The 13,271-nt window shown below is 44.3% G+C and overlaps 1 protein-coding gene across 2 annotated transcripts in view; it reads left to right on the top strand.

Annotated features, from left to right (window-relative positions):
* Window positions 1-13,271, top strand: part of LOC134531578 (pyruvate dehydrogenase phosphatase regulatory subunit, mitochondrial-like) — a 520,406-nt gene that overhangs the window by 17,269 nt on the left and 489,866 nt on the right. For both annotated transcript variants that reach the window (XM_063367291.1, XM_063367292.1), the window contains one exon: window positions 8,549-8,652. In XM_063367291.1, coding sequence (XP_063223361.1) covers window positions 8,549-8,652 — 104 coding nt within the window. The remainder of the gene's footprint in view (window positions 1-8,548; window positions 8,653-13,271) is intronic.

Below are 13,271 nucleotides of genomic sequence, written 5' to 3'. Positions count from 1 at the left end.
CCCGACCGCCGACGCGACAGCCCTGGTGCCCTACGCTTCATCCCAAGACAACAGACACAACCTGAGCAACCGGCCGGCTACCATCGGTGAGGGGCCACCACCCCAGTGCCAGACCTGCCAGCCGGGCGTGTGGCACTGGCACCAGGACTGCCCAGTCCGGAACGCACCGCGGGTAGAGTACGGCCAGCACCAGCGGGCGGGAAACGGCCCGCAGGGGGCGGCGGTTAAGCCAGTTCCACTTCCCCGCACATCTCTCCACGGCCGAGGACGGCAACACAGATACCGAAGGACCGAGTCTGGGACACGTGGGCGAGACCGAGTGCGGCCTACTCAGGGTGCCCGTCGTAGTGAACGGCCGTGCGGTAAATGCCCTCATTGACACCGCGGCGAGCCACAACTGCATCACCGCCCGCCTTGTCGGGGACTCGCAGTTCGAACCCCAGCCAGGACGACTCGAGCTCGCCACTGCCGGCGATGTCTGCCAGACCCAGGGCGTCGCGACTCTTCACGTCAGCGTTAGGGATCAACACTCCACTACGACTGCCCTGGTGGTCGATTGACTACGTGATGAGGTCATCCTGGGGCAGCCCTGGCTGTGCGACCAGGACGCCTGCCTGCGTCGAAGGCCGGCGCACCCTCCACGGCGTCGGGTGCCCGCCGCCACCTCCGGAACACAAGGTCAGTCTCGACAGTTTCCAACCTGGTGTACCCCCTTGCCACCGAGAACTGATGCAAAGTGTACTCGACCGCCAGAGTAACGTGTTTGCCACCGCCGACCCCCTTAAGTGCACCTCATTGACCGAACGTGCCATACCCACCCTCCCGCACAAACCCATGTTCACACCCCCGGGAGCTACGGACACGTGGGTAAACAGATCATTTTCACCCAAGTACACGAGATGCTGCGTAATGCCATTATCGAGCCCAGTGAGAGCCCGTACAACTCGCAGATTGTCCTGGCTGAGAAAAAGGACGGCACGTTTAGATTCTGTGTCAACTTTAAGCTGCTTAACAAAATCACCATTAACGCCCCACCCCTGAACTTTGAACATTGCCGACACACTGGCAGGACTGGGGGATGCGAAGATATTCACGTCACTGGACTTAAAGTCGGGCTATTGGCAGGTCCCAATCAGACCCGCGGACCGGCCTAAAACAGCTTTCACCATCCCGGACTGACGACGCTTTCAGTTTTGTGCCATGCCCTTTGGCCTACAGGACGGGCCCGCCACGTTCCAGACAATGATTACCCGGTTGCTTGATAATTACGCAGGGAAGTTCGCTGCAGCTTACCGAGATGACATAATTGTCTGGTCCCAGACCTGGGAGGAGCACGCCCACCACCTGGCCCTTGTGTTAGAGCGACTAGCCACCCACGGACTCATGTGCAACCCAGTCAAGTGCCATCTAGGCACCACCGAGCTGGACTTCCTGGGGCTCGTAGTTAATGCGGAAGGGAACCGCCCCACAGAAAAACAACTAGAGGTCATTGTAAACAAGCCAGCACCCTGCACCCGCAAGCAACTGCAGTGCTTTCTGGGGCTGGCAAATTAGCTCAGGGCGCTCATCCCAGGTATTTAACTCGTGGCCGCGCCACTCACGGACATCCTGTCACCGAAACGGCCGTTTAGATCGATGAGCTCAGCGCAGCTAGCCTTGACGAACTGAAAGCCAGGTTCCGTGAATGCCATCTGTTGGCCCGGCTCGACCCAAACAAACAGGTCATTGTCCAAACTGACGCCAGCCAAGAGGGCATCGGCGCCATCCTGCTACAGATCGGCGACGAGGGCGAACCTCGCATCGTGGAATATGCCAGCGCGAAGTTCGGGGACGTGGAGTGTCGCTGTAGCGTTAATGAACGGGAATGCCTGGGGGTAGTGTCGGCATTACGACGCTATAGACCCCACATAGAAGGACAGCACTTCCTGTTGCGCACCGATAGCCAGTGCCTGAAGTGGCTAGCGACGATGCAGGGCCGTCGTTCAAAGCTGACGCGTTGGGCCATGCTGCTGCAGTCCCTGGACTTTACGGTAGAACACGTACCTGGCGCACGAGCTGTCCCACAACCCGGACAGCACGGTCGAGGTCCGCGACGATGCCTCATGGGACGAGTTGTTACCGCCCACCAGTGGACGGCCGGTCGGCGAACTGGACACACACAGACCCCAGGTGCTCATCTGCGCCATCGACAGGGTTGAGACCCCGGCGATCCCACCAGCAGGGCGAGCATGGTACTCTTTTTCACGCGTCATCAGTATGACGCTTCCCCACTAAAAGCGAGCATGGATCTTATTTCGCCTTCCAGCAAGACGCCTTAGCCACGACAGACCCGTCATACGTAAGGCGCAATGGCTTGTCAGTCATAGACCCGTCATACAGCCGACTATGTGTGTAACTTTCATTTAATACCGGGAAATAATTCTTTCAAATGAGTTAAATAATATATTTTCGTGAAATTTAAGGTTTTGCCTCAATTCTTTTTACTCAGAAATTACTTATGTGATATATACAAGGTATCTAAAAAAAGGTTATGTTTTTCTCTGAACAAACTTCGAAACGACTTGTTTCCGATAATAATCACGCCGCATAAATAAATAGTTTCTATGTTTCGTGTGAATAAGACACATTTATTCTTTTTTCTCGTTATTTTTAACTGCACAATACTCAGTTTACCAAAATATATCATACTAAAAAAACTGCCAATCTGCCTACTTTTGTCATATCACATAATAAAAAAATAAAGGTCAGGACAAAATAACATAATATTTCAACAAGATAATAGATAACATCACATTAGTTAATTATTCTGTATAAAAGTTGTGTAAAACACCTATAAGCGTGTGGCTTATTAAACTTATAAATACAACTAATTTTCCCTTCAGCTTCCTTACGTGTAATAAAAAAAATCGTTTGCTCCTGCTGTATCGCATATTGAAACGTATTTTATTCACCTAAGAATAACTTTCAGTATGATAAAATGGTAACATTGTAGGAATAATGGTGTTTCACATAGAGTTGAGAGGTTTCGTGTTTATAGTTAATACGAAAATTATAATTTGTGAGAGGAGCGGCTTGTGTGAAAAGAAAGTAATTAATTCCGTTAAAGGGTATTTTTAGTTCCTCTACTCTTCTGGTTTTTATAAAATGCAGACACAATACTGTCAACTACAGTTTACTTAATAAATTATATTCAGGCATTTAATTAACAACACCGACTTCGTGTTATATTGTTTCAAGCTTGCAAGATGCTAAATAAATAATATTATCAGCGTTTTCACCCAATACATATGCTACGGTACAAAATAGTGTAAATAAAACTTGTAGTGCACTAGAAAATATGCTATAAACAGGATAATGTAATTAAATATAACAGTAGTATTTTTTGAACAGTCTTTAAGGTACGTATAGCACACAGAGTTGTTTCGCTACCTTCAAATCGGCAAATTAACTTAAACGTTGACAAAAATTACCAAATAATGATTAAATCAGGTCTAGTATTGTAATGTTTCACGTCGAGTCACAAGAGTGTTTTAAAATTTTTTTTTCATCATATGATTTAAAGTAATAACTGACCATTGAAAACAAAATTAATAATAACGGGCAACACGTTTCACAAGATCGCTAAATAATATTGTCATATTAAAAACTACAAACTTTCACAGTTTCTAATACACTCCTTAACCTTTTTATATACTATTTAATAATCATAAACGACTTTGCTATGTAAAATGATTTTATTATATTTTGAGACAGACGTGACGGGTGTTTTAATGGGCAAAATATAGTCTGTAAAACTTATATTTACAGAAAACCAACAGACGTACAATGAAAAATGATGTAAATATTAAATACAGTTGTGGGAAATATATAATTCAATAGACACATCATGCCTAAGTTTAATGAATGTCCACAATCTTGTTTTCGTGTAGGTAGTTTTCTATTGGCTGTAAATTGCTAGTAGATAAACCAACTGCCAAATAAAACACCTCCTTTCTGTAAATTCACTGCCAACCTCTGCATATTATCGATTGCCAAGCCGTCGTAGGTAAGGCGGGGAGAGATATGACGATGGGATCCGTGCTCGCATTTTCACGCGGCCGTCATAACCCAGCCATCATACCAGCGACGTGATGTCGCTATGACAGTAGCGAGCGAAAGAACCATGCTCGACCTGCAGGGGCGGAAATCGACGACATTGAAGAGTTTGTACGCGCCGTACAAAGGACCGATTATCTCTCACTGACCATCACATGTAGTTGCGCGGAGGGCGGACGAGAAGGCTACACCTGCAGGTGTTACCCCGCCGGAAGAAAACACCCATGGCAGACATTCGCACCACGCGAGACACGAAGCCAGGTATTCCGCATGTTGCAGTTGCACGAGAACCGGCTGGCCGGGCACCCGTGCGCAGACAAGACCAGTACGTACGAAACAGCGTGTGACGTTGCAGGCATTGCCAACGCCATAAAGCCCGCCGCTCCGACAGGGAGGAACAACAGTTGCCTCGACGGTTGACGGAACCGTTTCACACCGTCGCGTTGGACCTGATGGGGCCTTACCTACGTACCCCGAGGGGGAAGAGATTCCTACTGGTAGAGACGGACGGATTCACCCGGTGGGTGGAGGCGTACCCACAGCCCAATGCCCGGGCGGGAACTATCGCGCAGGCACTTGAGACCAAATTTTTCCCACACTAGAGGTACCCCCTGGTACTACTGTCGGATAATGCCACGCAATTTTCTGGTCGCCGATGGGCGGAGCTCTGCAGGAAGTGGCGCGTGATCGCGCACACTACGCCGGCATACCACCCGAGGGGGAACCCAACAGAGCGGCGCAACCAAGAGGTCAAGACACAACACCCAATGGGATACACACGTGCCAGACATCATGTACTGTATACGCCGTCGGGTCAATGCGGCCACAGGGGAAACCCCTGCCAAACTCGTCCAGGGACGCAACCTACCGCTACCAGGGCAGTACCGCGTGGACGAAGGGAATCCAGAAATGGCAGATAAAGGCCTGGAAGAGCGCGCTCGAGAGCGAACAGAGACTCATGAAGCTGCGCGACAACACCAAGCCGCGTACCAGGCCCAGATCACCCCGGCCACGACAAGATCCCCACCTCCTCTGTCGCCGGGCCAACTCGTGTACGAACGCTTACATCCGCTATCAGCCAGGAACAAGAATACTGCGCCGGCCTAGCGCGGAAATGGGTCGGGCCGATGCCAGTAATCAGAACTTTAGGCGCCACGGTAGTGGTGGTGAAACTTCCGTCCGGCCGAGCCGCGAGGTACCACCGGGACGCTGTCCGACGGGCGGACGAGGGGCCGGACGAGATAAGTGACGAACCTGACATGCCAGCACTCAGGCGAACCGGACGAACCACAACACTCGTCACCTCGACCCCGATGAGCGAGACGGAAGGGGATTTCCGGGGGTTTCCGGAAACAGGGCACAGACGCCCGACACCGAACGGCCACGACGTTTGTCCCCGGCAGCTGTTCCCAGAAGAGGGGAGCGAAACGATGGACTTCGCTGGGATTGAGGAGGTCCGTGAGGAAGATCAACCGAATTCTACCCCGTCCCCCCTTTTTATCACATGGGAGCCGGAAGACGCACCGTCACGCATGGATACACCCGGCGAGGACGAACCTCGATGGCCGCTACACTTGTCACTGGCAGACGCCAGTCACCCTGGAGGAGCCGCCGGAACCCGACACCACCGCCGCGGAGCCAGCGCAGGGGGCGGCAGAGGACAAGGCCCCCACCACCGCGCCGTGCTACAGCATGAGGGGGCCGACCCCGCACCCTGCTACAACTCACGACTACGACGGGATGCAGCCCCGGCCTGGTGTTGCAGGATACAGTCCGGAATGTCATCAGCACGGTGAAGCCGACGACGTGAGCAGGAGCGCGGCAGTGTCACATCGGGCTCCTTCAGGGGGGGGGGGCAATTGACGTCGACCGGGGCTACGCCCTCCCACTGAGCCCGATGTGCCTCACGCCGTCGACACCCCCCTCCTCCCACCTACACCCTCTATTTCAAACCTCCCGCCGCCGAGTGTGTGTGTGTGTGTGTGCGTGTGAGCTTTGGCCCTGCAAGAGGCAGTAGCTTCAGCACCACCTTCCCGTAAAAACTTAATTAAAATAATAAGTAATTGTAATGTAACCTTTTTTTTTTTTATATTCCTAAGTGTTTATGTTTGAAGTTTTTAGTTAGTAAGGACGGCTCAGCGCCCCAGGCGGGCAACCCCAGAACTACCCGCAACTACTTTGTTGAACTTTAACAAATAAATTTAAAAAAAAAAAATTGGTTGTCGGTAAAGTCGGTTTACGGACGATAATTTAACGTGACAACGCCATCACAAAACATTGATGAAATGATTGCATACTTTTATGAATAAAATTGAATAATTTTTATTGAACTATCACTATTTTGTATGCATACAAAGGAGGAGTGAAATGAAATCTACAATTTAGTTGATAAATGTACTTTTATTTGCACACATAAATTCAAATATGTTTATTACTTTAACGAAGAGATTATTTTAACTATAATTTTTATTCATGTTTGCAATTTAACGTCAAGATCGTCGAGAATGTTTTACGCTTTTTTGCAATTAGACATTTAACGACGAAGTTTGTTCGTCGTGAAATTAAACGTAGAATTTAATAAAAATGTCCTTGCAGTTAATAAAATAAGTATTAATAAGTTTAATAAAGAATTTCTGCTCTAATCTCCAACCCAGACGCTCGAGGTGCGCTGGGGTCGAGATTAAATTTCGTCGAGAATATTTTACATTTTTATGTTCCAGTGCTCAAAATGATATAATTATAATTGTGGCCCCGGGCACGAAATTTTATCTATAATTCATTAATAATAATGCCCTTCACGATAAACAAAGGAAAATATTTATTAACGAGTGCCTGGTTGCCGCGGAAGCAGATAGCGCGATTCGTTCGGTTCGCGTCCGTCACCGTAGATGGCATCACTGTAGGGGAATAATATAAATTCGTTTTTATAATATGATTTTATAACAAATACACATCCCAAATACACCGAATTTATTTATAATGTGGTAGTAGTATTTTTTAAAACATTGTGCAAAAGATCCCGGGTGTAATTTTAATTATTATGTGTAACTGTAAAACACCATTGCTCGTACAAAAACGTAATTGAAAATTCAACATCACTTTTAAATAACCTTACCGATTGTGCTAAAAATCGGTGGACGATCGTTAAATTACATAATATTAATAATTCAAACGACGAAAACATGATTGAAAAGTCAAATAAATGGTTGTTCCAATCGAGTGGAAGAGAAATAGATGCGGTGCAAGCGTACAATGAGCGTAACGGGACACATCGTAGTGGGACAATGTGCGTTACGGGACACTTTTTCGTGCGTGCAGCCGGCGTTCGTCGATTTATTAGACATTGTCACGTCAATAAGATAAGTTGGGTAGTGATAAATCATTGTGGTCAGTTTTTGCTTAGTGTTTAAGAGGGTTTGTCATGTTAATATGTTACCAGGTGGATACCTGGTAACATAACGGGAACTTAACGCTTCCTGTCGGCCATGATGCCCTGGCCTCGTCAGTCAGCTTCCGTTCGCCGCCCGGGGTAGAAGGCCTGCGCGCACCTCGTCGACTTCGATTTTAGTTTCACTGATCTGGTAACATCCGTCGCTCCATAATTATTTTTTAAACCTCTTTCTTTTCTTCGAGGTCTACCCCGGGAGGATGGCTCCTTAACGTAATTATTTAAATACAGTTGGATATTTTATTTCTTAATACGTAACGAACTTTCGAGGCCAGGCCACGAGGTGACCTGGTCAGTCTTTAAGCCGGTGTAATATTCCTGTTGGCATGTTATTTCAGTGTATCAGTTAATAACGTTTGTTTCCCTGTGCCGCTCGACGTCAATAAAGAGCTATCCCTAGACTTGTGTGAGTTTCACTGAGCAGCCGTGTGAGTCCCGAGGCGTGTGGGACTAGTACTACTGCACAAGGGGCAGTCGAGCCTAGTCCCCACACGGGTCACGTCACGGCCCCGAGCCAGGAGTCTACGGCCTGGTCCACGTGCCCCTACACGTGGTGGCGCCCAAGTTACACAGTTACAGTCTATCCTAGAACCACCCCTCCCTAATGACACTACAATTTTGCTTTTACTATTTTCATTTAATTCAGTACCTCTGTCGTACTTGAAATGAAAACATTAAAAAAATTTTTTTTGCTATAGTAATTGTAGTTTACATTGTACGTGATGGCTGTAGACAAGGATAACATGGAATTCGTGGTAATTTTTCAAGGAATAAAGAAGACACAAAAAACCTAAAATTCTCAGAGAATACAGGGAATATTTTTTTTCTTAAAACCCATATTTGTCACTAAGTAAGGAGGCGGTAGCTTTTTTGGTGTTGACGATTGCAATGGGCCTGTGTGATGTCACAAATCACCTTGATGTGATGTAAGCTGGTGAGTGTGCAAGGAAGGCTTTCAGAGCGGTTGTACAGGAGGGAGCCTTGATTCCATGTGGCGTGGCACAGGCTTCCAGCAGTGTGGCAGTGTGAGCCTGGCACAGACGAAGGACCGCATGATCGAGCTGAAGAGACGTGTGGCGTACCACCAGGCCACAGGACTGCACTGTCAGGTGAGAATTGCGCATGCCTGCCACAACTCCTGGTAAACACAGAGGGCTATACCATGTTGAGTGTGTTGTATACATGTTTTTTCCTGGGTGGCCACCCAATCAGGAATGTATTAATACCTGGAATGCACCATGATTTAAGTTAAACTTCTTGCTTGATGGGGCTATAATTTTCAGACATTGCGAAAATTTTGATCACATGAGAGGAATAGGTACATGGTGGGGGAACTGGGAGAGGAGGGGAATAGTTAGGTACGTGGTGGGGAGACTGGTAGAGAAGGAGACGGCAGGAAACAGGTAGAAATTGCAGAGCATACTTGCATACTTGCATACATGCACAGTTGAATACTGGCATACTTGCACTCTTGCATACTGGCACACTTGCATACTGGCACACTTGCTCACTTCTTTTGACAGCTTTAATTACTTCCTGATTACTCTTTCACCCTTCGCAGGGACGTGACATTTGGGATTGCCGATAACATAAGCCTACCTCAATGTTTCTTTCTTGTGGTTGCTTTTATTTCCTTCCTCCTGTTTTCACACACTGTAAATGACTGCAGGTATAGCACTACATGAAATATATTGTGATGTGCGATATGACAATAGAAAAACCTAGAATTCAGATTGAAAATTTTTGAATATGTCTTGCACAGTTATGTGATGCAAAGATTTTTTTCCTCTTTTTTACTCTAATTGTTAATACTGCACAAAATTTTTTAGCCAGTTGCTGCCCCTAGTGCCAGAGAGCTATAACAGACACATTGTTGCCAAATCTCCTGCATCAACAGTCGACTTGCGGTTGAGTACACACCCCACACTTATAGCAGATGCCTGTCGATCAAAGCAGAAGCATGATTTTAAATTGAATTTTTTTTAGAGAATTTTAATACTAACATATTGTAAGGCTTAGTGGAAGAATAATCCTTTATAAGTAATTTTATTTATATAATATATATTATGTATTATATATAATAAAAATTTTAATTATAAATATTTAAAAAACACAATAAATTCTTAAAGATAATACTTAAACCAACGACCACTGTGTTAGAAGTAAAGGACACTGACCTCCATATCATTGGTGCTGGGTTTTGTAAATCAGAGAAAAGTGTAATTTGAGTTTCATGCTTTATTATAAACCTGTAATTATCTATAGCTTTTGTTAAAATATTTTTTTATTAATATTTTAGTCATTAAGATGCTGTGTAACCAAATTATGTTTTATAGAAATACTTCACTATTGATTAATTTGAAATCTATAGTAGTATAATTTACTAAACATTAGTAAGTATGTAAATGTTCTTTCTGGGACAGGCTTCAGGCTGAGGATGGATGATGGGATCGGCGATCTTGGATTGTGATGTCACGGTGGCCATCTTGGATGACTTTGACCTAGCAGCCATCTGGGATTCTGCCATTTTGAATTATGTCACTATTGCAATTTTTGTTATGGCTGCCATCTTAAAAATACGTAATTATTTTTAGAAAAATTTAGAAAAAAATAAATAACTCTTCTACGCGAACAATTTCTCCTAGTAAAAAAGTATTTCTTTAGCACCGAGAAACCACTCATAATGTTTTCTGTACACTCCATATGTTGTCATTATTCTGAATCGTGAAATATCTCAGGTATGGCCGGACTATTGCATTAACTTGATGCACTCTTTTCCGTAATTTTTCTTGTACATAGACTCTGTACTCCTAAATTCTTCTTCTTGATCAGGCATATATTTCCTCTTCTTTATAGTTGGCATTTTTTTTATCAACTTCTGTCTTCACATTATGATTGGTTATTCGTTATTTTTAAGTTCGTCGAGATGACTAGTAATTGATTTAAAAATCTTTTCATTTTCCATCTCATGTGCAAGTTTTATTTCTCACGAACAGACTGTATAGCTCGTTGAAGGTCACTGGCCAAGTCTGGCATTGTACTGGCTGAAAACATATTGCAAGACTTCCTTTTACACTTTTTTATTCGTCTCCAGAAACTTCTTTCTTGTATTTGGTAAGATCTGATTGTGTTTTCAAGTGTGTAAGTGATGCATTCAGACTACTTTTGAAAGTCCTCAAATTGTCGTATCTTTGTGCGTTTGATACTTCGATCATGTCGCGAATTAAAAAATCAGAGGCTTCCGTGATCTGGTCGATGGCTAGCAGGTACTATATTAATTCGTTTTTCATACTTTCTACTTTTTGAGCCCGTAGTGAAATATATTTCCGGATATCGGCATTGTGAGACTTGAGAAAAGTATGCAGTACGGTAGAGAGACTGCTTCGACCGAATTTTGAAATGCTATCACTCTTGTTTGACGATAAACTGATCAAAACTTTGTCTGTACCTGCCCTTTTATAGAGGCCAGTCCTTGAATATAACTAGGAATCCATGTTTGTTTTTCCAACACAAGGAGAAAATGTCTTAGAATTCCTGGAAAGTCATGTCAGTATTTACATGACCACCATAATCATGATGTAAATTAAGTTCATCCATGTACAAAAGTACAATGATGTTTGCGTAGTCCTGTAAGAGATGTTTGGGAATACAACTACATCTGACACAGGTAAATGCAGTCTACTTTGGCGTGTCTGCCCATGGAAAAGTACTTGTATTATTCCTTGCTTCTCGTACAAGAAATCGTCGAAAACAAACAGAATTGGCTTTTGTTTCACTTGGAGAGATCACATCTACCATCTACATTATTATTGAATGGAAAATCCTCCAGGTCATCCACTCATTGTATACCCATAGCTAAATGCTAGTAATTTGGTTGTTGCAGAGACTTGGAATAGAGGTACACATTTTCGAACCTAAGACCATTTGGTTCTTCCAGCAAGCTCAATAGAATGCATGTTTTTCTGCAGTTGGCATTATGAATCATACAGTAGAAGGCAATAAAGAGTTGTGCCGCTATTCACTTGCACTGGCTTCTTCATCCTGCGTAATGCGCATAGGCAAACACACTTCTTGCTTGTCGACTTGATTTGTACTGGTGAAATTGTATAAAAGAAAACACATTTATACTTTCTGCTCAGTAGTGTGTAATGACTTTAAGAGGTAAGAACAAAAAATACATCGGTGCAGGACTTGTGAACTCGCTAATAAACATCTGCCTTTCGAGATACACATTCCAAGCTACAGATTCTGTAGGCCAGAAGCGAAACTAGCCAAACGACTAACTCGCAGTGACGTGAGCATTAATTCTCTTGATGAGAAGTGCAAGCAGCAAAATTTACCTATTCCCTCAACAGTGATCTGGAATCAAGGCACCGAGCAGGTGGTATATTGGGATATGAAGCCAAAAATGTAAGTAAATCGTCGAATGTAGGACTAGGAGAAAAAATCGTGGTGTAGGGTGTATTCAAAATAATGAAGGCCAAGACTAAATTAGGAATGGGTTGCGAGCCAGCCCCAAGTCAAATACTAATTTATGCAAAACCAAGCACAAGACTGGTGCAGGTGTGCAAAAAGCCAAGTAAAATATACAGACTCTTAATAAGAAGATTATTGGAGGATTTATTCCTTTGCTTTTTCCTGCATTGGCTGCTCTCGGTGGTCTCACTGTTGGGACAAATGGTATAGTGCGGGCAGTCAGCTCTTCTAAGAAGCAAGTAGTTAAAGAAGCACAAAGACACAATGCCAGCATGAAATCAATTGCCATGGGTAAGACAAAAATGGTTCAGGACTCTATTTACAGCCTCACAAATTAGGTCGAAGCATGAGAAATAAAAGAGTGAAAAATCGTAAGTTTTCCGCCAAACCTCTGCTCACACAGATTAATCAAGTACGCAGGAAAACTGAAAACACCAAATTTCTGAGAAAGTTGCGAGACACATGACCTAAGTAGTATATGAATGGGGCTCCGGGCGCAGGGTCCAGGGTGTGGAGCCAGTGGAGCCGACCACCATCTTGGATTGTGACGTCACGGCGGACATCTTGGATGAGTGTGACCTTGACCTTTGACCTTCAAAACATGTCAAAATTTTCCAAAATTTACCCAAAATTCAACAAAATTCAGCAAAATTTCCTTTTTTTTTTTAGAAAAAAATTCTGCCAAAAAATCTCAAAAAATTTGATAATTCAAAATTTAGGATTTCGAAAAACGTCAAGTCTTTTTGCCTTAGAAAGAATTCAAAATCCTAAAAGCGGCTTAAAAGTAGAGCTAGCCGTTTAAGCCGCCGAGGTCAATACCTTGAAAATTAGGATGCCATGGCAGCCATTTTGAATTATGATGTTACGTTGCAATTTCCGTTACGTCCGCCATTTTTAAATCTTTATTTATTTGAGCTACCACCTGTTGGAGAACATTGTCACCATCTTTTTTTCGTCTGCTGGAGGACACCATCTTGTGTGTGTACTCGTCTTACCATCATTGCCATCATTACCATCATGCTAGTTTTATTCTAACCGGCTAGAAAGCAGTAATCATTTATTATTACTGAGGTGCCTGCCATCTTGAAATTTGGTCGACATCTTGGAATCGTGTAATTATTTAGCTAGAAATTCGGGAAAAATCCAAAATTCATTAAATAAATTTGCAATTAATATACTTATTGATTCGATCGATTCCTCTCCTTGGTTCTATCCCTGGATGATGCAGAAAATTTTAATTTTATATAAAATA

This window comes from Bacillus rossius, chromosome 5 (genome assembly GCF_032445375.1).
Source record: "Bacillus rossius redtenbacheri isolate Brsri chromosome 5, Brsri_v3, whole genome shotgun sequence".
NCBI lineage: Eukaryota > Metazoa > Arthropoda > Insecta > Phasmatodea > Bacillidae > Bacillus > Bacillus rossius.
Note: the sequence above shows the minus strand (reverse complement) of the source record. Positions and strands in the feature narration are given on the sequence as shown.